Source organism: Hemiscyllium ocellatum, chromosome 4 (genome assembly GCF_020745735.1).
Source record: "Hemiscyllium ocellatum isolate sHemOce1 chromosome 4, sHemOce1.pat.X.cur, whole genome shotgun sequence".
NCBI classification, from domain to species: Eukaryota; Metazoa; Chordata; class Chondrichthyes; order Orectolobiformes; family Hemiscylliidae; genus Hemiscyllium; species Hemiscyllium ocellatum.
Genome location: NC_083404.1, coordinates 86,405,498 through 86,430,336, shown reverse-complemented (window position 1 = coordinate 86,430,336; position 24,839 = coordinate 86,405,498). Strand labels below are relative to the sequence as shown.

General features: G+C 39.2%; 1 protein-coding gene across 3 annotated transcripts in view; it reads left to right on the top strand.

Moving 5' to 3' along the window:
* Window positions 1-24,839, top strand: part of trappc9 (trafficking protein particle complex subunit 9) — a 607,852-nt gene that overhangs the window by 274,416 nt on the left and 308,597 nt on the right. For all 3 annotated transcript variants that reach the window (XM_060823567.1, XM_060823563.1, XM_060823570.1), the window contains one exon: window positions 16,809-16,899. In XM_060823567.1, the coding sequence (XP_060679550.1) occupies window positions 16,809-16,899 (91 nt within the window). The remainder of the gene's footprint in view (window positions 1-16,808; window positions 16,900-24,839) is intronic.

The window sequence follows — 24,839 nt, the reverse complement described above, 5'->3', positions numbered from 1 at the left end:
TATTTGAAAGTACATGCTTACCGAGCACTGCTTTTTTGTCAGGTAGCTACTGGGGCAGGAAACATAGGACACATGTCTTATAAGACAACTGTCTTTTTCTGTTTCTCCTCTTCATCTATCCTCATCAATCTCTTCTTGTCTGACACCTTTTTGTGTGTGGGCATTTCTTTTGAATTAAATTGCTTGAGAGCCTGTAAATCTGTCAAACCAAGTCCAGCTGTTCTTCAGTGTGTTCAGGTATGAAAGCTGGCACTTGAGTTTCAGTAGAACTGAACTTTGTGTTCATGGTAGTCAGGTCACAGAGGCTTATCATTGGAAAACATTTGTGAAAGAACACATTCTTGTCTCCACAAATTTTTTTTATCTCTAATTAGAAGAAAAAACCCAACCCTCTTACAAAACCTCACTTGGAGCAATGGTCATGCCAGGCACTTGAGTGGCATCAATGTTATCTGCCACTTAACTGATTCAAGCCTGAATGATACAGTACAGAAGAGGTGCTTGGGTACATGTCTGTGCTGTCAAAAATACGTTAAATCTGCATTAGTCATGATTTCTAGCACTTGGCACAAAGCCTTGAATGTTAGAACACTTCAAATGCCCATCCAAGTACTTTAAGATTGTGAGGTTACCTGCCTGAACTGCCCTCCACTGCATTCAACATACCTCCACCCTCTGGGTGAAAATACGTTTTCCTCAAGTTCCCCCCCTGAACCTCCTGCCTGTCACCCTGAAATTATGCCCCTTTGATATTGATCCTTCAACAAAGCAGAACAGTTGCTTTCTATTCACTCTGTCCATGCTGTTTAAACAGCTCGGTCAAGCCTCCTCTTCAATCATTTACTACAAAGAAAACACCTGAGCTTATCCAGCCTCCCTTCAGAGCCAAATTGCTACCGTTCTCAGCTACATCCTAATGAATCTCCTCTACATCACCTGCAGCAGCGTCATATCCTTCCTATAGAGCGTGGTAACCAGATTTGCATGCACTACTTTAGCTGTGGCCGAACCAAATTCTTATACATCTCCAGTGTCACCACTTGCTCTTGTAACCTATGCCATAACTAAAAAGACAAATGTCTTCCATCGTTTTAACTACTCTATTAATATGCTCTGCCACCTTTAGGGATTGTTGGACAAGCAACCCAAGGTCCCTCTTTTCCACTGGGCTTCCGAATGCCCTATTATCCATTCAGTAGTCCCTTGTCTTGTTGCTTCTAGACTGCATCACATCACCGTTCACACATTAAATTCCATCTGTCATGGTCTGCCGATCTGACCAATTGTTTCTATCCCGTATAACTGAAGACCACCTTGCTCACTGTTTATCAGTAAGATCATCTTCATGTCATCTTCAAACTTACTTATCATTCCCTCCACATTGTCATCTACATGGCTTGTATAAACCACAAAAATAAGAGATTGAGCACTGGTCCCTGTGGTATGCCGCTGGACTCTACTCCCTTGTTGCAACTTTATAAGGCATTGGTGAGAATACATCTGGCGTACTGTGTATAGTTTGGTCTCCTTTCTTAAGGATTTCATTTCAACTTTCTCTGAACCACTTCAATAGATTAATTCCAGAGATGAAAGATTTATCATATGCAGAGACGTTGGCCAGTTTTGACCTATATTTTAGAAGTTTAGAAGGATGATGGGGCATCTAATTGAGATGTATAAGTTGCTAAAGGGGATTGACCGTGTCGATATCAGGAAATCTCCTTGTCAGGAAATCTAAAGTAAGAGATCATAGTATTAGGCTAAAGGGTAGTGGCTATAAAATAGGTGAAGAGGAATTAGGTCTCTCAAAGGATTGTGTGACTGTGGAATTTACTACGCCCAACGTGCAGTGGATGCTGGATGCAATAAATTTGAGGAGGGGATGAACATTTTTAATTAGTAATGGGTGGAAACAAGATGGAGAGCAGGCAGGAAAGTGAAGTTGAGGCTGAAAAGAGATCAGTCATGATCATATTAAATAGTGGAGCAGGCTCAAGGGGCTGAAATGCCTATACTTGCTCCTAGTTCTTTTATGCAGAATTTTTCAGAAAATGAATTTTTTAATCATTAGAAACATCTGACTTCTGACCTTATGGCAGACAGAAGGTCCTTAGTGAAATAGATGTTTTGACCTTGGGTGAAAATGGTTAAAGCACAGCAGGTCAGGCAGCATCCAAGGAACAGGAAATTTGACGTTTCGGCCCAGAGCCCTTCATCAGGACCTTGGGCACTACCCTGAAGATCACCTGCAACAATTTCTTGGAGCTGAAATGTTTGCTCCCCACTAACCACAGTCATCTTCCTTTGAGCTCAGTGTCATTCCAACCATTAGCTTCTTTCCCCCTTGATTCTTATTGACTTCAGTTTCACTCAGGTTCCTCAATGTCATATGTGGAGAATTGCTGCTTTGATGTTAAGGGCCGTCCCAGCTTTTGAATTTAACTGTTATCCATTGTTTACAAGGCATTGGCGAGACTGCATCTGGAGTCTGTTTTGAAGTTAAATGTCTGCCTAAATATATACAACATTTGCAACAAGATGGATAATTTGAAGGCACAAATAGAAGTAATTGGGTATGATTTTAATTGCTGTTGTTCAGATAAGATTAAAATGTGACCAGGATTGGGAACTGAAAAACCAGATATGTTGATTATTTGGGGAGGCGAGCAAGAGGGGGTGGGTGGAAAGACAGCTGAGTAGCACCATAATAAGTGATGAGATCAGTACATTAGTGAGAGGCAGTCTTAGATTCAATAATGAAGATATAGACTCAAGTTGTAATCAAAAAACATCAGACCAAGATTATCAGGAGTTGTTTTACAGACCATCAAACTGCAGTGATAATATTGGCAAATCAGGAATGTAAATCATGAGCGATCGTATGAATTATAACTTCAATTTACACATTCAATGAGTCATCTAAATCAGCATTAATGTGTGGAGGATGAATTCCTTGAGTGTGTTGGAGATGGGTAACTGGAGATATATGTTCAGAAAGAAATTAGGGATTGGCTATTTTAGATTTTGGGTTGTTTAAGGCTGCATGTGCTGACATCCAGAAGCATGCACAATACCAGTAGGGTATCCGATTTAAATTTAAGTAAAGAACATTAGCATCCTTAAAAACATCTACAAAATGTGAAACCAATGAAAGTACATTAAAGAAAGGGAAAAGTGCTCAAGTAGAATTTTCTACATTTTTAAAAATATCAGCTTTATATTGCACAGTCTGAAAAGCACAAGAGGTGGGCATACACATTCAGAACTTGTCTTTGTTCTGTTGGTGTCTGCAGACACTTTGATCATTTAATCAACAAGGGCTAATTAGTAACTCTTTTGTAAAGGACCTACTTGGAAATGATGATCACGATATGCTGGAGTTTTGTATGAAGTCTGAAAGTGGTATCATTCATTCTGAAATGAGATTTCAGTATGGAAGTATGAGGTGCAAGTTGGTTATGGTCATTTGGGAAACTAGAAGCTTAAATGGTAGACAGGAAATGGTTGGTAGTCAAAGTATTAAATGGTCTGCAACAAATATACATTCCATTAAGACAAAATCCTTGCAAGAAAGTGAGTCAACTGAAGCTATCAAAACCATTTAAATATGCATCCCATCAAAAGAAGTGGATTGTAAGTTTTCCAGAAAATGGAGTAAACCTGAATTTTGGCAAAAAATTAATACCCCCCCAAATGATAATCAAGCAACTATTAAATAAAGTAAAAAGAGAATATAATTACATGCTAGTGAGTTTTTAAAAAGTGGCGAATAAGAAGAAAAAGAGAAAAAAATTGCTGGAAAAGCAGGTTTGGCAACATCTGTGGAGAGAAATCAGAGTTAACATTTCAGGTCCAATGATTCTTCCTCAGAACTGATGGTAGCTAGGAAAATGTTGATTTATATGCAGGAGGCGAGTAAGGAGTAAACAATAAGTCGAGATCAAGCCCAAAGCCTGAGAAGAACAGTTGGACACACAAAGGAGTGGATAATGATCTGGCTAGGAGGGTGAGTAGCTGTTAATGGGACTGCTAGTGGAAGAAGAGAGGAAATGGAACACTGTAGACTTATTAGTTTCCTGTCAGTCATAAGGAAAATGTAAGAATCTATTATAAAGGATGTGATAACTAAATATTTCTGAAATACTCATGTGATAAGGCAGGATCAACATGGATTTAGGAAAGGGAACTCGAGTTTGACAAGTGTTGGAGATTTTAATGATGGTGCTTATGGTAGAGATGAAAGAGAACCAGTGAATGTGGGGTACTTGGATTCTCAAGACAGTTTTTGATAATATCACATCCACAAGGTTAGTAACAAGATTAGATGACATGGGATTGAGGATTTTATACAGTTGTGGATTGTGAACTGGATGATGGACAAAAACCAGTGGAAATACTGGGTCATTCACAAGAAAACAGGCTGTTAGAGGAATGCTTTAAGAATTAGTTTCTGGATCGCAGCTGTTCACAATTTATATAAATGATTTAAATGTGGAGTCTGAATATAATATTTCCAAATTTGCTGATGGCACACAACTGGGTAGGAATTTGAGTGGAGGATGTAAGAAGGCTTCAGTGCGCATATACAGGTTAACTGAATTGGTGAATACGTGACAGATGAAATACAATGTGAATAAGCTGAAGAATTTTAGTAACTCAACCATTGAGCATAGTCATAATCATAGAGATGTACTGCACAGAAACAGACCCTTCGGTCTAACTTGTCCATATCGACCAGATATCCCAACCCAATCTTGTCCCACCTGCCAGCATCTGGCCTATATCCCTCCAAACCCTTCCTTTTCATTTACCTATCCAGATGCCTTTTAAATGTTGCAATTGTACCAGCCTCCACCACATCCTCTGCTAGCTCATTCCATACACTTACCAACCTCTGTGTGAAAAAGTTGCCTCTTAGGTCTTTCTTATTTCTCTACCCTCTCACCCTAAACCTATGCCCTCTAGTTTTGGACTCCCCCACCCCGGGGAAGAGACTTTGTCTATTGGTCCTATCTATGCCCCTCATGACTTTATAAACCTCTATAAGGCCATCCCTCAGCGTCCGACACTCCAGGGAAAACAGCCCTAGCCTATTCAACCTCTCCCTTTAGCTGTTCAAGACAGAAATCAATTGAATTTTGAATTTCATCAAGGAATATGGTCATAACGAGGAAAACAGCATTGATATAGCTTATCAATTCTGTTTGAATGATGGAGCTAGTACCACAAACCAAATAGCTGATTCCTGCTCCTTTTTCATAGGCTTCTACTTATGAATAGACTTTTAATGATGGAATGTAGAATATGATAGGTTATGAGTTTACAGATTGTGGTTGAATTGTATTACCATTGTTGATATGGACAGTGCCTCATAAATGCTCAGTCATACATTGCTAGATCTGTTCGCGATCTATTTCATGTAGCACAGTGGTACTTGCACAATTGAGGATATTCTGCCTGTGAAAGTCAGATTTTGTCTCCACAAGGGCTATGAGTTGACCACTCCTGCCAATACTGTGATCAATAGATACATCTGCAGATGGATGAGGATAAATTTGTCAACCTCTTGTTGATCCCCTCATGGCCTGCCTCCAGTCAGGCAGCTGTGTCCTGTAGTCGTGCAACTGTTGAGCAACTATTAAGGATGGACATTGAAGTCCTCCACCCATAATTCATTGTGTCCTTGCCAACCTCAGTCCTCCTTCCATTTCACATTGATCATGAGTGAAAACTGATTCATTAGGCCATAAGATATCAGGACAGAATTTGACCATTGAGGCAATCATGTCTACTTTGCCATTCGTTCATTTGCTGATATGTTTCTCAACCTCATTCTCCTGCCTTTTCCCTGCAGCCTTTGATCCCTTTACTAATCAAAATGATTCTTATCTCTGTCTAAAAAATACTTAAGACTTGGTATCCACAACTTTCTGTGGCAATGATTTCCACAGAATCACCACCGTCTAGCTGAAGAAATTCCTCCTTGTTCTAAAAAGTTGTGCCTTCACTCTCAGGCTGTAGTCTTGGTTCCTAGTCTCTCCAGCATGTGGAAACATCTTCTCCGTGTCCACTCTATGCAGGTCTCTCAGTATTCTGTAGGTTTCAATCAGATCCCCTTTATAGTTCGAAACTCCAAGCACAGACCCAGAATCCTCAAATCCTTATATGACAAGCCCTTCATTTCAGCAACATTGTTGTGAACCTCCTGTAGAGTCTCTCCAAGGCCAACACATCCTTTCTCAAATACAGGGCTCAAAACTGTGGTCTGACCAGAGCCTTATACAGCCTGAGCAGTACGTTCCTGCTCTTGTAATCTAGTTGTCTCGATAAGAATGCTAACATTGCATTTACTTTGTTTGCTGCCAAATGAACCTGTCAATTAAACTTAACAGAATCCTGAACTAGAGCTTCTAAGTCCCTTTGTGCTTGATACTTCAGAAAGATTTCCCCATTTCGAAAATAATCTCTGCCTCTTCTTATCAAAGTGCATAAATTTACATTTTCGCACATTGTATTCCATTTGCTGCTTCTTTGACCACTCTCATAGCCCATTCATGTTCTTTTGCAGCCTCCTCATCACCTCACCATCTTCAAACCCTTCAGCTTCCCCAGCACGTTCTCCTTAGTGATAGCCACCACACTCACCTCTGCCTCCTGACTCTCTTGAAGTTCTACTATACTAGTGGTGTCTTCTATCGTGAAGACTGATGCAAAATACCTATTCTGTTCTTACCCCGTTTTTGTTCCACATTGCTGCTACTTGAGCCTCATTTTCCAGTGGTATAATGTCTAGTCTTGCATTTCTAGGGGCGGCACGGTGGCACTGCTGCCTCACAGCGCCAGAGACCTGGGTTCAATTCCTGACTCAGGCAACTGTCTGTGTGGAGTTTGCACGTCCTCCCCCTGTCTGCGTGGGTTTCCTCCGGGTGCTCTGGTTTCCTCCCACAGTCACAAAGATGTGTGGGTCAGGTGAATTGGCCATGCTAAATTGCCCGTAGTGTTAGGTAAGGGGTATATGTAGGGGTATGGGTGGGTTGTGCTTCGGTGGGTCGGTGTGGACTTGTTGGGCTGAAGGGCCTGTTTCCACACTGTAAGTAATCTAATCTAATCTAAACCTGTTCTCTTGCCTTTAATATATCTTAAAAACTCTTGCAGTTTTCTTTTATATTACCAGGTAGTTTACCCTCCTATTTCAAGATTTACCAACTTCTTGTTGTCCTCTGCTGATTTTCCCAGTTCACCTGCACTTTGAAGCTCCCCCCTAATTCTTGACATCGTTCCTTTCTTTATCAGCATGAAATTTCCTTGTTCATGTTGAACTTGATGCAGTAAAAACTTAATGGAGTCAATGTTGAGGACCCCGGGCATCGTTCCTGCTAGTCAGCCATGATGCTGCTACCTCTGATGGTTTTGCCATTGTTTTGTGTTAGGATATATCCAGGATGATGATTGTGGTGTCTGGGACATTGTAAGGTTTAATTTTGTGAATGAGTATTTCATGCTGCTGTTTTAATAGTGTGGAGGATGGCTCCCCCAATTTTGTCATCTTCAGATAAAGAGGCTAAGCAGCATTGTCAGGGCACAGTTTGCTGTTGTTTCCAGCGTTTCTTGTTTTATTTGTTTTCTTAGAGGTTGTAGCAGTTTGATACAACTGAAGTACTTGCTAGGCCCCTTTCGAGGACGCCTATGGTCCTTAAGTGAAATGAGATTTTATGTATGAGTTACATGATCATGTGTCTGCTGTCATGAGTTATCTCTCCTCTTGATTTTTAAAGATGTTTTCACTCATTAGTTTCTGGATAAAACTGTTAAATCATCCTGCATTCGGTTTACCATCTGATGGGCTTTGAAGTTAATGGCAAACTGTAACTTGCCAGGCTTCTTTTTCCTGCATTAAATTGAGCTCTTGTTACATATTTGTTTTTCTCTTACACATTCAAAATCAGTACTTAGCTGACTATTCATAGACATGTTTTTTTGAATGCTTTATTGACTTAACCATTTTGTATAGCTGAGCTGAATTGCATTGGGCATTGCAATGCTGCAATATAAAAACATATCCACAAGATCTTACGTTCATTATCATTGAGCAAGGCATTTTCCTATTTAATTACTAATTCAACACATCCAAATCTCTTCACCCACATCTCCATCTACCCACCTTCACCAGCATCATAGAATTCAGTTATTTCTGAAATTAATTCATGTTTATTTTCTTCCATAATCTGTCTGGAAGTGTATTTCATCTACCTATTGCTATTTGTGTCAAGACCTTTCCAGTATGACTCCCAATGGACCTCCTTAGTTGGACTGTCATGATTTAATGTCACACTTTTCTGGCTTCATCTTCTGTAAATCTTAATTGTTAAATATCTTTCAGATTCTTTAGCCTAAACACACTTGAACATCTTAAGTCTCAGCTTTCTTTGCATTGCAAATTTCTGAAATTAGGGATAAGTCTTGTACTACTTTTCTGCATAGGCTCCCCTTGAATATCTCTCTCATTTCTAGACAGCTAGAACTGGATTCAGTATTCAGTTGTGGTCTTATTGGGTGCTTACATTTATACCCCTATCCCTTCTCATGTGTATTCTTCTTTGGTTTTGCAGGTATGTCAGAATTTCTTTGACTCCAATGTTTGCTTTTATAAACTTGAACAGTATTTATTGTGTCACCCTGTTATCTATTTTTCTTAGTCTCTGTGCAGCTCATTGTTTTAGTCTACATTAAGATTAATTATCCATTGTTGTTCCCACTTAATGATCTTGTCCAATGCATCGTATAATTTGAGTTGTCTTTTCCAATTCTACTGTTTGATCTAATTCAGTATAATTTGACTACTTTTCAATCTGTGCCATTTATATGCATGAAAAACCTAAATCGACAGAATATCACTAAGTTAATAAATGAGTCCAGTATTGAAATCGTACCTTTCACCCAGTTCCTATCCATTGAAGCCTATATTTTGGCCTTGTGATGAGATTTAATAGGTTATAAGCTACAGAATAGAGTGCAACATGTATTATCAAAAAAAGGTAAACAGCCAACTGTGGACTTCGCAGTAAACATCACTAAACTTTTATTTGTGAGTTTGCGAGGCTATTTCTGTTTTTTTCTGCTCACATAGTGCAGGAAATACATAATCAAATATAATATGAACCAATCAGGAGATGCAGTATTGTGTAAAGTCCATATCTCTCTATTTTACTTCTTGATTGTGGTCTAATTTGGGGAAAGAGCTGTTTTACAAGAACGGACTGAGAAAGCATTGTTATACTTTCCTGAAAAAAAAATGCAAGTCACTGAAACTCATTGTGGGTCACGTTTCCCATAGCTTGCAAAGCAACAGTGTAAAAGATGAAAGAGGAGACAGCATGGCACAGGGGTGTGTATACAAAGTAAGATTTAGCTTGCAACAAATTGCTGATTGGTTTTTGAAACTGTGACCAGTTGTGAATGTCCAAGGTTGTCAGCCTGATGACAGCTAACTGATTTGGTCCTGGGTAGCTAAGCAGCTTCTAGGCATGAATGATGGTGAGAAGTGCTCAGCCCTCTGGAAGTGCTGGTGGTGTGTCTCTTCAGTAAAATTCCTGAAGTTTTTCTCTTACGAGTTGCTGTGAACTGTTACTTTTAGTCAACAAGGAGAAGATTTTATAATTTGTGAACCACTTCTTATGCAGAAGTGGAAGAAACGGAAAGAAACATTCCAGAGAACTCAAGGACTTTGGGAATAAAAGGAACCCCTCTATCAAATTAAGAGGACTGTTGCCATTGAACTGTTTCCCCAATATTTTTCTCGCTTCCGTTCCTGACCCTCATGTTTATTTTGGCTGTCTATATGTATCTGTAGGGGAATTTTGAGTGAAAGTTCTAACTGACAGAGTTATAGTTCATGTGCAGTTTGAATCTGCTTATTTGTAATAAATCAGTCTAGTTAAGTACAGAAATCTGGTCCATACTTTGAATTAACCTGAGTTTATTAGCAGGTCATTGAGGGACTTTACATACTTTGAGAATCTTTCTTTTGACTCCTGTGATGACTCTGGAAATAGTGAGACTTGATTTCCAGTGTGTTACCTCTGTGGGGTTTAACAACAGACAAATTCTTTGCACAATGTTATGTTGAAGAATGCAATGAAATTTACATATTATAGTTACTGACTGAAACAATTTCACATGTTTCATTTGTCTATGAAGTAGAAATGTAATGACCTCTGTGGTCTTTGAGCTTGTCTCTTCAGCTATGATCTGTATGACATCCTTATCCAAATAGTTTTCAGGTTGGTTATTAATTACATTAATTTTTTTTGTTGAAGCGTATTTTGGTATTGAGCTGTACCTTTGGGAAATTTCTAAACTGACTGTTGATAGCACTTTTGTGAAATTGCTAAAGTGCGCTTGTTAGGTTTGAAACAGAATTGTGAAAAATTTGGTGCCTTGTGCCATGGTGAGAACACGATTAAGTAGTAGTCAGCAAAAGTTCTTTACTTATTTACTGGTGTTGAGCAACAGTTAAATACAAAAGTAGTAGCTAGTTTCTGATAAATCAGTAATTATATGAGGGGAAGGAAACTTTGACAAGGACTAACCTGATGTTTCGAAGTGACAACGAAGATTGATGAAGGTACAGTGGTGAACGTTATCTATATGTATTTGAGCAAGGCATTCAACAGGGTTCTGCATGGTAGACTGATTAGCAAGGTTAGGTCATGTGGAATCCATAGAAAGCTAATAAATTGAATACAAAATTGGCTTCCAGCTAGAAGACAGAGGGTGGTGATGGAGGGATACTTTTCAGACTGGAGGCCTGTGACCAGCGGTATGCAGCAAATGTTGGTGCTGAATCCACTGCTTTTTGTCATTGATATATATGATTTGGATGTGAATCTAGGAGGAATGGTTAGTACGTTTGCAGATTATTTCAAAATTGATGGTGTAGTGGATAATGAAGAAGTTATCTCAGAGTACTGTGAGACCTTGATCCGATATGGCAGGTGGAGATTAATTTAGATAATTATAAGATGTTGCATTTTTCTAAGGCAAATCAGGGCAGGATGTGTGCACTTAATAGTAGGGTCATGGGGAGTGTTGCCAAACAAAAAGATCTTGAGGTGCAGGTCTTATAGTTCCTTGAAAGTGGAGTCATGGTGGACTGGGTAGGGAAGAGGTCAGTGCATTGAGTACAGGAGTCAAGATGTTATGTTGTAACTGTATAGAACATTGGTTAGGCCACTTTTGGAATACGGAGTTCAATCTTGGTCTCCCTGCTGTAGGAAAGATGTTGAACATGAAAGGATGCAGATAAAATTTACAAGGGTGTTGATTTGGAGATGCCGGTGTTGGACTGGGTTGTACAAAGTTTAAAAATCTCACAACACCAGGTTATAGTCCAACAGGTTTAATTGGAAGCACATTAGCTTTCGGAGCGACGAAGGCTAGTGTGCTTCTAATTAAACCTGTTGGACTATAACCTGGTGTTGCGTGATTTTTAACTTTGTGCAAAGGTGTTGTCAGGGTTGGAGAGTTTTAACTACAGGGAGAGGCCGAGGAGGCTGGGGATGTTTTCCTTGGAGATTTGGAGGCTGAGGGATGACCTTATAGAGGTTTATAAAATCATGAAGGGCGTGGATAGAGTGCATAGCCTATTTTTTCCCAGAGTGGGGGAGTTCAAATCGAGAAGGCATAGGTTTAAGGGGAAAGATTTAATAGGGACCCAAGGGACAACTTTTTCATTCATAGGGTGGTATGTGTGTGGAATAAGCTGCCAGAGGAAATGGTGGAGGCTGGTACAATTATGAAATTTAAAATGGGTCTGGATGGCCATATGATTGGAAAGGTTGAGAGGTAATGGGCCTAATGCTGATAAATGGGGTTAGATTAATTTAGGATTTCTGGTCAGCATGGACAGGCTAGATTGAAGGGTCTGTTTCTATGTTGTACAACTCTGTGACTCAATGACTGACAGTTCACAACTGTTACTGTACTAGAAAGTCCTGCTTTCAGATACCTGTAATTGACACAATTGCTTTCCAGATGTCAGATAATTGTGTGGAAAATTCCCTAAAAAAGTATGAGTGATATCAATAAAAACTTTGGATTTACGACTGGTTAGATTTCTGACTCAAAATGTGTTGCTGGAAAAGCGCAGCAGGTCAGGCAGCATCCATGAGCAGGAGAATCGACGTTTCAGGCATGAGCCCTTCTTCAGGCTCATGCCCGAAACGTCGATTCTCCTGCTCCTTGGATGCTGCTTGACCTGCTGTGCTTCTCCAGCAACACATTTTCAGCTCTGATTTCCAGCATCTGCAGTCCTCACTTTCTGCTAGTAGATTTCTGACTCCACTTTTATGTAATTCAGGTAAGTGCAACATTAGAATAGCATAGGTTGCAGAGAGTGAACATAAATCATAATGTAAAGATAGCTACTGTTTTAACAGAAAAGACATCATGAGTAGTAAGTTCTTGTGTTTGAATAATAGCGTTAAGTCTTCAAGATCTGCTCTGGTTGGGAATGCAGGCTGGTCAAATTATCGCACTGTCGAGCTTGCTGGTTTCTTAGCACGATTCATAGCATTGGTGGCTTTCACCAGGTTGAGGGGCGAGTTCCCCAACACCCATTTCGATCCATTAATATCATTAAAAAATTAATTGAGACCTCTAGGAGTGGTATTGCATGTGCAGTCGGGTATGTTTTTTAAATGGTGCTATGGGTAGAAGGAGAAATTGGGAGTGCAGTTCAGTGATTCCAATCCACAGGGTTACTGAGATGAATCTTTTGCTTCGCAGGGTTTGCTGTGCATTGATGTCTCCACGCCCCCCCCCCCTCCCGCCCCCCCCCCCCCCCCCCCCCGAGTCTCATTTTATTGACACCTAGTTCTCCAGTTCATCTACAGTAACCACCCTCTCACTACTTGAACAGTGTAAACAGTACTTAAAGTGACTGTTGGTACCCTGCTTTTTAAAAACAAAAGTACAGTATTCCCTTCAGCAGTGCTTGGTTTGAAAACCGTTTTCCTTTTTAAGCCCATAATCAAAAAATATTGGGAAATAAAAGAATACTGTTTTTAGGATATACAATAGGGAACCGGTTATAGCCACCCCAGGGAATTAGGAAGGCTCCATGTAAGGATAAATAGTGTAGATGGGTCTCGGATTTGGGCACAAATACTGGATAGTCAACATAATGGAGGATTCAAAGGCAGTGCGAGCTCACCCCTTCCTGACATGAGGAGGTTTAAGATAGCTAAATATAATTTTGGGCCACTGAAGTTCAAGGAAAGGTCGAGCTGGCAGTGGAATACCCAAATAATAAATTTTAGTTCGAGTGGTGACAAGGGCCAACACCTTCCCTAAGTAGACCAGAGCTCTGGACATCAGGAAACCAGAAGAGGGTTGGAAGAAAGAAGCATTCAGAAATGATACCTTAAGCGGAGACTCTGGAGCTGTAGATATACCTTGAAATAAGAATCACTGCTGCAGATTGTGACCATCCAGGTAGATGGTCTCACAAGTCTGATCCCTCTCCTCCAAAGACTTCACATCACTGTTCTTCTTAGTGTGCCAGTGGGCTCTAAATCACTGGCATTAGATTTCTTTGGTTTGGACTCCATTCAAGGATCAGGTCCAGACCAGGCTGGTGTCTCAAACATCAACAAACCACTGCATCTCTCGGTCACTGATTCCCTATTTGGAGCAATGTGGTCAGTACTTCAGTTTCCAAAATATGTAGCTTTAGAGACACAGAAGACATTTGTGGAAGTGCAGGTGTTGGACTGAGGTGAACAAAGTTAAAAATCACAACACTAGATTATAGTCCAACAGGTTTATTTGGAAGTACAAGCTTTTGGAACACTGTTTCTTCGTCAGATGGAGCAGGATCATAGGAGGCAGAATTTAGAGCCAAACATCATAGTGTCATACAACTGATGTGATATATTGAACAAACCTAGATTGCTGTTAAGTCTTTTATCTTTTAAACTGAGTTGCAGGTTTCAATTCTTTCAATTCACATTCCCAAGATAACTTAAGGTTTTATTTTTGAAAAAAAGTGACATCTCAGCTGAGACAATGCATTAACGATGTGAGGTTAGAGTTTGTATGTATTCCAATCTTGAGTTAGATTGGTTCTATTTCCAAAGTAGGAATTCCAAATAAACCTGTTGGACTATAACCTGACATAGAAGACAGACATTTTTGCTTCCACCTTTGAATTCCAAGGATAGAGGGTGTCATCAATTGCACCAATGTGGCCTTCAATGTACCCAAAGACTGGCCAGTTATGTTTATCCATAGGATGAGTATTCATTCGATTTTGAGTTCATCTGCAATCAGAAGAAGAGTTTCCTGCTTGTATCAATCACTTCTCTGCCAGCTACTCTGACTGCATCAGTCCACCTCAGCTTTTTATCCCACCATGAGATTCCAGAATGCATTTTAGGGGCTAGGCAAGACATCTTGAAGTGATACCTAATCACCCTCTACAGGAGTCCATGACAGAGGCACAAAGGCAAAAATCATTCAGGCTGTCAGACTTGTGAATAAGTGGCTCTGGTTGATTAGTCCAATCAAATTACACCCTGAAATAGATTTCTGATACTTTTCTCCCTTTTGTGGTCTCTGTGCTCTCCTTAATATCACCCTTCAGAGCGGTGTGACCCTTGAAAAGGTTAAAGACTTGGAAGAAGACAGCTCATCAAAGGAAGGGTCGAGCAGGAGAATGAAAATAGGCTGAGGGGGAAGGTGCAGTCTGGTTCTGCAAGGCTTAATATTCTATTGAACCTAAGGGCTTATTTAATTTGGGCTCATTTCAGTGAGTCTGTCTCACATGAGATGAACTTTCAGAATTGTCTGTGATGACTCTTCAATTGAAATCATGTCCTGGAACATGCAAACTTCTGACTGCCAATAAAGAATGTACACCTGCTTAGAAGTTTCTCTGTCACTGTTGGAGGACACTTACTCACCTTAATCACTTCATTACCTTTTACTTATCCTGCTGTAAATAAAAGGAGACTGAAATATGTGGATTCATATATCAATATTTAAATGATGCTCATAAAGAAAATAAATGCGCAGTTACATTGAGGAGAAGTTCCAGTGATCTACTCAGTGGTTTGCCTGACATGAAGCCTCTATGCTTGGCCACTTTTACAGCTCTAGGACTCTTATCCATTCTGAAAAGTTGCTAAGTACTGTGGGCAAACACTCCTTCAATGTTCATGCAACATGCAGCCTTGTATGCCTCAGTAGATATGCCTGCTTGAGGGTGAGTACCCAGAAATCTGTTCTGTGCCAATTCTCGTGTGGTTTAATGAAAATGAAGGTAGCCAGCTCATTACTTTTGCCTGTTGCTTAGATGTACTTGATGACTGACATCCACATGGACATGTGCATCTCAAAGAGCAGCTGCATCTATGTCATTGCATGGGCAGCTTCTACCATTGTGTCCTGCTTCACAGGTGCTCTAAAAGGCCTGATGGCCAAGGATGCAGATGATGGTAATCCGTTTGACAAGTGGCACCCTTACTATCTTCAGTAACCACCTCAGTCCTTGGATAGCTGGACGGATAATCATCTTGGGGGGCACGATTCCGATCTCTCCAAACATTTGTGTCACTAACTGGTTAGCCTGCACAGTGCAAGATCCATGCTGTGAAAATCAGTGGTAAGTGGCTTGTGAACTTTGTCTTGTGCCTCATATTGTTCTCCATCAGTTGGCAGGGGTGTCAGTCCTCAGAACCTTGATCCATAGAGGCGCACGTACCCTAGTCCAATCTCAGTCTACAAACCAGCATTACCTCATGGAATTCTGACATGTAAGAGAACAGATATTGAGGGCTTAAAACCGAGAAGCTGTAGAAAAGTACAGTGTGTGCAAGGGGAAACTTGGAAAAACAAGTTAAGAAGTGAACTCGTTCTGAAGGAGGATCACTGGACTCAAAAAGTTAGCTTTGCTTTATCTATGTCGTGTCAGACCAGCTGAGCTTTTCCCGCAACTTCTGTTTTTGTTTCAGATTTCATCTGTAGTTCTTTGTTTTATTTTAATTTTGGTTTAATTTGGTCAGTTGGCTTACTTGAAAAAGTAGATGGCACAGTGGTTGCTACCTCAACACACAGTCATCCTAACATGCATCTTTGGGGTTACATCCCATCTGCAAACATGCAATTATTAGAAGATGACAGCATGAATCTCTCAGCAGAAATCTTTCTCTTCTCAATCAGCTTCACTTCAATAAATCAACAAATAAAACCAAATTGATTCTCATTCGAGTGAGCTGATTATTTTAAAAATGTTTGACTTTATTTAGCCATGGTCTCAATGCAGAACAAAATGGTTTGGAGCATTCCAAGCTTATTTCTTCCCCTTTACTCTTCAGCAAGTTGGACTATAGCTTTGCCATTGACCGAGGACGTGCACAATTGTTTGTGCTGGGTTTCCTTTGAATATCTAGTACTGTGATACATGTATGATTCTTTGCATATTATTTAAAATTAAAGTTACCTGCAGAAATAATAGTTGCAAAACTAGGTTCTATGATTATGATGGGCTTTTTACTCATACTTCAACATGCTACTATGTCTGTCACAGACCTACATCGAAATGTATATTTTGTAACTAATGAATTTCAGTTGATTGCATCACAATTCTTTTAGACTTATTTAAAAAGAATTGGACAAAATACAATAATGCAGCCCCAGGCAACTCCGTTAAACTAGGAAATGCTACAATATGATATTAAAAAAAATCTAACATTTTATTTCTAAAGTCACTGATTTGCAGAAACTTGCATTTCTTTAACTTTTTATACCCATCTCTTAATCGTGAAGGAGAAGCCAGTGTGGAAGGAGTTCTCAATCAATTGGTGCAGGAACATTTACAACTAGCTCCTCTGCAATGGGGTGAGTACTAAAAATGGCAGTTTTGGGATACTGAGGTGAGCAATGAATCTTTTTGAGAAATCTCGGTAATGTATTAGAATCGGAATCAGTTATGGTTTTATTACTTGTTTTACATCTTGATTTCTGTTGGAGGTGTTTTCCAACTAATGTTATTTGTTGGAGTTTGAACTATTTGGTGATGTAAAATATATCTTTGATGAAATTGATGTCTGGTTTCTCATGAAGTAGCTGTAGCATATTTATTGGTTAATTCAAATATGCCTCTAATTTAGAGTCATTCTTTTCTTATGTTTGGGGAAAAAAATGAACACTGATTTATCATCCAGCGTAAGCCCATTTTATTGCTTGCAATGCAGCACAAAAATCAAAATGTTTGAAGATTTTTTTCTTTCAAACAGGGAAACTAGAGGCGTTTAGACGAAGTGAAAGTAATACCATGTAATGCATAAGCCTGGTTTATTGAAATGTTATTAGTTGTGTTGGAATTAATATTTTGCGCTCATTTTTGGTCTTATAAGTTGTGAAGTTCAGTTTATAATAAAAATAATTCATTTTAAGCTCATAACTTGGCAATTTGTTCCAAGTAAAACTAAAAGTTATTGTTGATTGTGTCCCAAGTTGATTGATTATCTTGATAGTTAGTCCAAGAGTATTGTTAAGTGACAGCTTGGTTACTGATTTGCAAATATTTATGATATAGATAAACATAAGGATAATCATATTGATGTATTGTGATATTTATTTGAAAATTGCTCATAGTGAAATATGTTTCTTGATAAATATTTAAAATCTTCACATCATCTACTATTATGCAATGGTATGGCGAGTAATTGAAGAGTATGATTGTTTTCAAACATTTCAGTCGTTCGATGAAGAAAAACGTAGGTATGTTTTGAATCTAGAGGAAACACAAGGCAAGGATTTTGAGAAACACATAATCCAATCAGAACAATGCAAGAGAGCTGACAGCAAAATCTATCTGTTAGTTGAAGTAACAATGTTGGGATTTGTGATTTTTGAAACATTATTATTAGAATATTTACTATATTTATTTGAATGCAGTTAATGGTACTTTTAACAGTTTATAATCTTTTAATACACAAATATTTTATTAAAGATTAGTTATTGAAAGGGCAACTTAAGAATTTTGAGGGCATGATTTACAGAGATCAACACAGCTAATCTGGATTTATTTTGAAGCACTTATCAAGGTCTTCTATTCTGTAAGGGGCCTGGTTAATCACTAGCTATCTAGCAAAGTGATTTAGTTCAAAATACTATCTATGGTGCAGGCGTAATTCCCATTACAATTGAGATATGCTTAGGAATGGCTTCTCAGAATGGAAGGCAAGAGCAAGCCACCACTGACCAAATCTGCCAAGAGAATGGCTCAACTGAATCATGAGAAGATAATAAACCTTTGGGCAAAACCGTACCATTTTTAACAAGTTCTTAAATTGTGTTACAATGATTCATACCTTTTGGATATTTGATTTTGTGTAAAATAAGCACGTGGACATCATGCAGAATTGAAGAAATTTCTGTTTGAAAATTCTCAACAAGAAAATCCAGTGCAGTTAGGTAATATAGTTATTGAAGCCGAAGCATTGAATATTCTATGCATCGATGCTTGAGTCGATAAATAATTGTCAATGTGTGTTGATTAGGTGTTCAATTATATTCAGGCAGTAGGTGTGAACTGGGAAGAACTTCTGTTGTATGAATGTCACTGCAGAATTTTACTTCGCTTTGGAGCTGTACTTGGAATGTAGCATGAATGAGTGACTATATCCAAGAGTTTATTAAAACAAATTATTACATATCATAAGACAACAATAGGAAAGCAATTGTAAATGATAATTCATGATAACTAATACATAAAAAGGAATGAGAAGAAAGAAGAAACTAACTTTATTGAAGTGAAATTTGACATTTTGTATGTAAATGTCAAAAAGAATGTATTTATTATAGTACAGACCTTAACTCTAAAATGGTCTGCCACTGATCTAACAGTTCATCAATTTTCTAAAATAATGAAATTACTTTTCACACATACACAAGCCTCTGAATAGCTCACACAAAGGTAGATTTCCAGTTACTAATGCCATCAATTCTTCTTATCTTTGCAGTGTTCTAAGGATTGCTTGATTGCAGCAGTGATTTCTGAAAATGCTGTATCTTTAAGCCAAATTTGCTGGCCCTATTCCAGCTGTTTGAAAAGTCTAGAGTTTGCTCAAAACAAAAGGTCTGAACAATGTACAAATCTTGTCTCTGGGTGATTTGCAAAACTAAGTTGGTTAACCCATTCTTGATGATTCTCAAATGGGTACTTGTGTGTCAATCTAACTCTGTCATTGACCACGCTGTCCATGACTTTTCATTGTCCTGGTGTACACTTTGATATTGAGGTCAAAACAGTAAAGACAATTTCTCTTTCAGAACAATGAAAAAGCAATTTGAGCATTAACACCTAGGTGCAAAACAGTATTCAGTCAAAACATAGTTGAGCATCCTTAGAAACAGCCAAAAACTAGGGCTAGAAAGCACTGTTGATTCAGATAAATAATTAATCGTGACTTAATCAAAATGCAGTCACACTTGGATTTAAATCAAAGATTATGAAGTAAATGAAGCAGCAATGAAATAAAAATGATAGTATTTCAAACATTTGTGATTTCAAACTATAGGCCTGCACTGTGCTCCTAAGTGGAGGAGCAAACCCAACTTTGAGTGTCATCCAGGCTCTAACGGTTAGCTTGCCGTTTCTACGGTTGCTGTCTGACCCACTGTGACCTCCAGCATTGGTTGTTTTCAGTGAAAATGATCATGGTTAGGTTGGGGATCAATATTTGTAATGTACATCTTGTAGATGTGCAACAGGTTTGCTCTCGTTCTACTTTTTGCTGTATTTTGTCTAGTACAAAACAAAGTTTCTGACAGCACAGACTTGATGGGGATGAAAGGCCTCTTCGGCACTGTATCATTCTATGATTCTAACAATCTCAACTCGTCTGTCTCCAAAATTAAGGATATCATGTCATATATCATGTCACCACAATAATATTGAAATTTCTATACCACGCAGATTGTGTTCCAAGAAAGGGCCATTCATTGTGTTACATACTTTGTAGCATCAATTAACAAAAGATCAACGGAGACAAGATTGCGTAGCAGGAGGCCTCCTGGCCTGTAAAATGTCAAAAATGTATCAAACATTTAGAGAAGCAGTTTGATTTAAAAATAATATTTCATTGTTCATCACCAAGAATGGCTCAGCAGCAGCATTACTGGTCGAGCTGGTCACTTGTTAAAGGACATGGCTTCTAGCCTGGGTTTGCGACAGGTATGGGAACCAATAAGGGAAAACCATACTTGGGCATATCTTACCAATCTGCTGGTTGCAGATAAATGTGTCCATGACAATATCAGTAAGAGTGGAAACCATACAGTCCTTGTGCTAACAAAGTCCCACTTTCCTGTTGAAAATACTCCCCATCATGATGTGTAGCACTATAACCATGTTAAACAGGACAGCCTTTGAACAGAGCCAGCAAATCTACTGGGTATCCATGATGCACAGTGGGCTTTTGACAGGGGCAGAATTGTTCCTGAACACAATCTGCAACCTCAAGGCCTGGTCTCTTCCCCCTCCCACTCCCCCACATTATGTCAGCCAGGGGATCAATCCTGGTTCAATGGTGTGTGCACGATGGCATGTCAGGAGCAGCACCAGATATACCTAAAAATTAGATGTCAGCCTGGTAAAGTTACCAAATAGTGCTAGACAAAGCTAAACAATATCACAATGAACAGATCGAATCCAAATTCTGCAATCTTGCTACTTTTAGTTGTGAATGGGATTGACAATTAATTCCTGGAAGAGGAGATTCTACAAATATCCCCATTCTCAGTGTTGGAAGAGCCCAACATGTTAAAGCAAAATGTAAGGCTGAAGCATATACTGCAAAGCCTATAGTCTCTGACAATATTGCATCAATAGTACTGAAGATTTGTGCTCCAGAATTTGCTGGTCCACTATATTATTGCAGTATAGTAGCAACGCTAACTTCTTTCTGACAATAGGGAAAATTACCCAGGTACATCCTGTACATAAAAAGCAGGACAAATCTAACCTAGCCATTACTGACCCATCAGTCTACTGTCAGTCATCAGTGAAGTGATGGAAGGTGTCATATGTAGTGGTATCAAGCTGCACTTGTTCAACAATGGCTTGCTCACTGGGGCCCAGTTTGGGTTCCATGAAAGTCATTCCATTCCTGATCTTGTCACAGCCTCTGTTCAAATGCGCCCAAAATAGCTGAATTCCAGAGGTGAGGTGAGACTGGTGCTTGACCTGAAGGCTGTATTCATTGGAGTATGGCATCCAGGAGCTCCAGCAAGACTGGAATGAGAGGCACACTTTCCATCAGTTAGAGTCATACCTGGCACATACAAAGATAGTTGTTGGAAACTTTTGAAAAAAATTTAAATTTGTCTTTTAAATATCTAACTACCTGTGACAGCGTATATTTTGTTAACTTACAGGGTTTTTGTAAGTAAAGTCGCTATTTCAAGTCACTGTACCTAGTTTAAAATTAAAACAAGCTTGATAGTCATCTCAGTAAATCATTAACTGGTGCATTTTTCCCGCAATGTCTACCCAATTGAATTCACTTGCCAATCAGTCAGCACTGTTCTCCATAACTAAGTTATTTTTCTTTTATTTTGGTATTTCTTGCAACTTGTCCTGATAAGTGCAAGGTGAAAAGCTTTAATGAAGTGTGGTTTTCAGCAAAACTGATATAATTGAAAAATCTCATTGTAAGCTCTTTGACAAATGGGACGGACTTATGACATTGAAATAGAATGGAATTTAGTTTTGTAACTGTGGTTTAGGTGTTGAGATCCTAAGGTTTTGCATGTCAGTTTGAAGAAGCATTACGCAAGTTGGATATACCTTCTTCGAGAAAATAAAGACGTTGCATCAAGACACTATTCAAAAGGGCCACAACACACTGCAGTACACCAGAACTGCAAAAAGAGGAAGAAGAACACCTATACAATGTATTTGTCAAAAACAGATACCTGCACAATTTCATCAATAGAAGCCTAAGGGAAAGACAACGGAACGAGGACATGCCGCAACCCAAAGGACTAGCCACACTACCATATATCAAGAGCATTTCCGAACTGACAGCCAGACTACTGCGACCACTAGGACTCGTAACAGCACACAAACCAACAGCCACTCTCAGACAACAACTCACCAGGACAAAGGACTCAATACCCAGAAACATGAGCAAAATCAATGTAGTGTACAAAATCCCATGCAAGGACTGCACAAAACACTACATAGGGCAAACAGGAAGACAGCTAATGATCCGCGTCCATGAACACCAACTAGCCACGAAACGACACGACCAGCTATCCTTAGTAGCCACACACGCAGATGACAAGCAACATGAATTCGGCTGGGACAGCACTACTATTATAGGACAAGCCAAACACAGAACAGCCAGGGAATTCATAGAGGCATGGCACTCATCCACAGATTCAATCAATAAGCACATCGACCTGGACCCAATATACCGACCACTGCAGCGGACAGCTGGAATTGACAACCGGAAGGGGGAGATTCAAACCACTACTAATGCCAGAGGAAAGATCACAGAAGCGCTTCACAGGAGGCTCCCAAGCACTGAGGATCTCACCTCGACGGGACGAAACGTCTGCAACACAAATTCCCAGCTTGGCGAACAGAACCACAACAACGAGCACCCGAGCTACAAATCTTCTCACAAACTTTGAAAATAAAGACAAATAAAAGCTTTTTGATGCTTATCTCCACTTTGAAAGGTGGATATGCTTGCATGAGACCTCTTGTTTGGTGTTCTTGCATGAATTGCTGCTTTAACAATGTTCCCATAGAAGCAGGTCAGCTGATATTGACATCTGTGTTCTGCATTTAACTACTTAAGTATGATCACTGGAACTTTGTTGTCCAACTTGTATATAATACCAACGATGACTGTTAGCCTCACTATTATTTCCACAGCAAAACTTGGTCCAATGCAAGGTGATGCAGACTAAAAATTGTATCTTGACACTGAGCTGCATTTGTATCCGTTTCTCTGATTTCAGGCTTATGATCCAAGGAAGCTACACTGTTGGCTAGGTATGCAACATACCCTACTCTTGGCCAGGTTATCCAATGCCATGCAGTTCAGTGTCAGTTTTCAGCTTTGTCTGAAATATTAGTCTAATATTTTTTCTGTGACAGCTTGAAGAGGTAATTCCAGTTTCTGTACTTTGAAACCAATTTGGGAATTGATATATGTGCAGTTTTAAAGTTGCTATTTTTATTGTTTTTGTTAAGAAATAGAATAATTAGAAACACTTAATACTGGACTTGGCTTGAACTTTAAGTGAGTTTCTGATGTTAGTGTTTCAATTTCTGTTTACACAGAACAGGTTCTCTCATGATGACTGCCCTGCCTTCTTAGTTATATACAGGTTCCCAGTTTTCAATAAATTACACAGGTTTCCAAGGGTCACTTACAAAAGGTTTTCCATTTCAGCCATCTTCTGTCAAGTCCATGTACCTAATTAAATAATTTCTCATCACTTCCAATAATAAATTCAGAAAAATGGTAAATGCTGGAAATTTAACATCAGATCCACCAACAGCTGTTAGTGGGAAAGCAGTTTTAACAAATTTAAGTGCAACTTTTTATCAGAAATATTAATTTTGTCAAATGCTAATAGTTCTGCTATTTATTTGTCTATTTTCTTGTCACATAGTTGTTAGTAAAATGCATAAGTGTTGGTTTCATTTTTAATCATTGATTTAGTCAGTATTTTAATAAGAAGTAGAAATCATCAGCTGAGTCTTTACAGGAAGCAAGGTGCGAGGATGTCTAGTCCAGGTAGTTTTGGGAGTGAGTGGATTTGTTTTGGATATTGGTGGCCAGTCTATTCCCAGAAATGGAAACCAATCTTGAAGGGAAGGGAGGAGTCAGAAATGGGCCATGTGAAGGTGAGAGTGGGGTGGAAATTGGAAACGAAATTGATTAAACTTTCTTAATTCCAGATGTGAGAGGGAAGCATCACTGATATCATTGATATCCCGGAGAAAGAGTTGTGTGTGGGGATCGGAATTAGATGGCAACAAAGAATGTTCCATGCACTCTACAAAGAAATAGACATGACTGGGGCCCAAGCGCATACCTATTGTCACCTCTCTGACCTGAAGAAAGAGTTTCAGATCATGGATATTAAGCATTGTTATGCTATCAGATGCTAGGAATGATTAACATTGTCACTGTTCAGTTAGCTCAGGTGATGCATCAGCCAATTATCCCTCTATCTGAGGGAATTTTTCACCTTTTACGATGAGCAAAAGTGCTAGCTGATGTAGTGCTTTGGGGAATAAGTACATATTGCTGATATTATTTTCAAGATTGTGAAATGCTGAATTCAGCAAAATGTTTTTTTCTAAAATAAACACCATGATAAAACCTAGCAATCCCAGGGAATATTGCACCGTTTTAAATATAGTAATTGTTGTGTTGGAGCTCACTTACCCGAACGTCAGAAGCTGAATGTATATGACCACTAGAGTGTTCCCCAACTGGTAGGGATCATCGCTGTCTGGTGATTGGCTCGTCCATGGTTTGCAACATGTCATACAGAATAGGACTAACACAAAGAAGCATACCAACAGCTGAACAGCCAGGAATGTTACAGACAACTACCTGCCAATCTGACCAAAGAACACACCCATCAACTCAGCCTAGTCAAGTTCTTTGATCTAGATCTTCAGAATATCCTCTGCGCACTCATCCCACATAATTCTCCCGTAGGAAAGCCAGCACACCTGGACGTCCCATCATATCAGACATTGGGACCCAGTATGAAAACCTCTCTGGCTATGTCAAGGG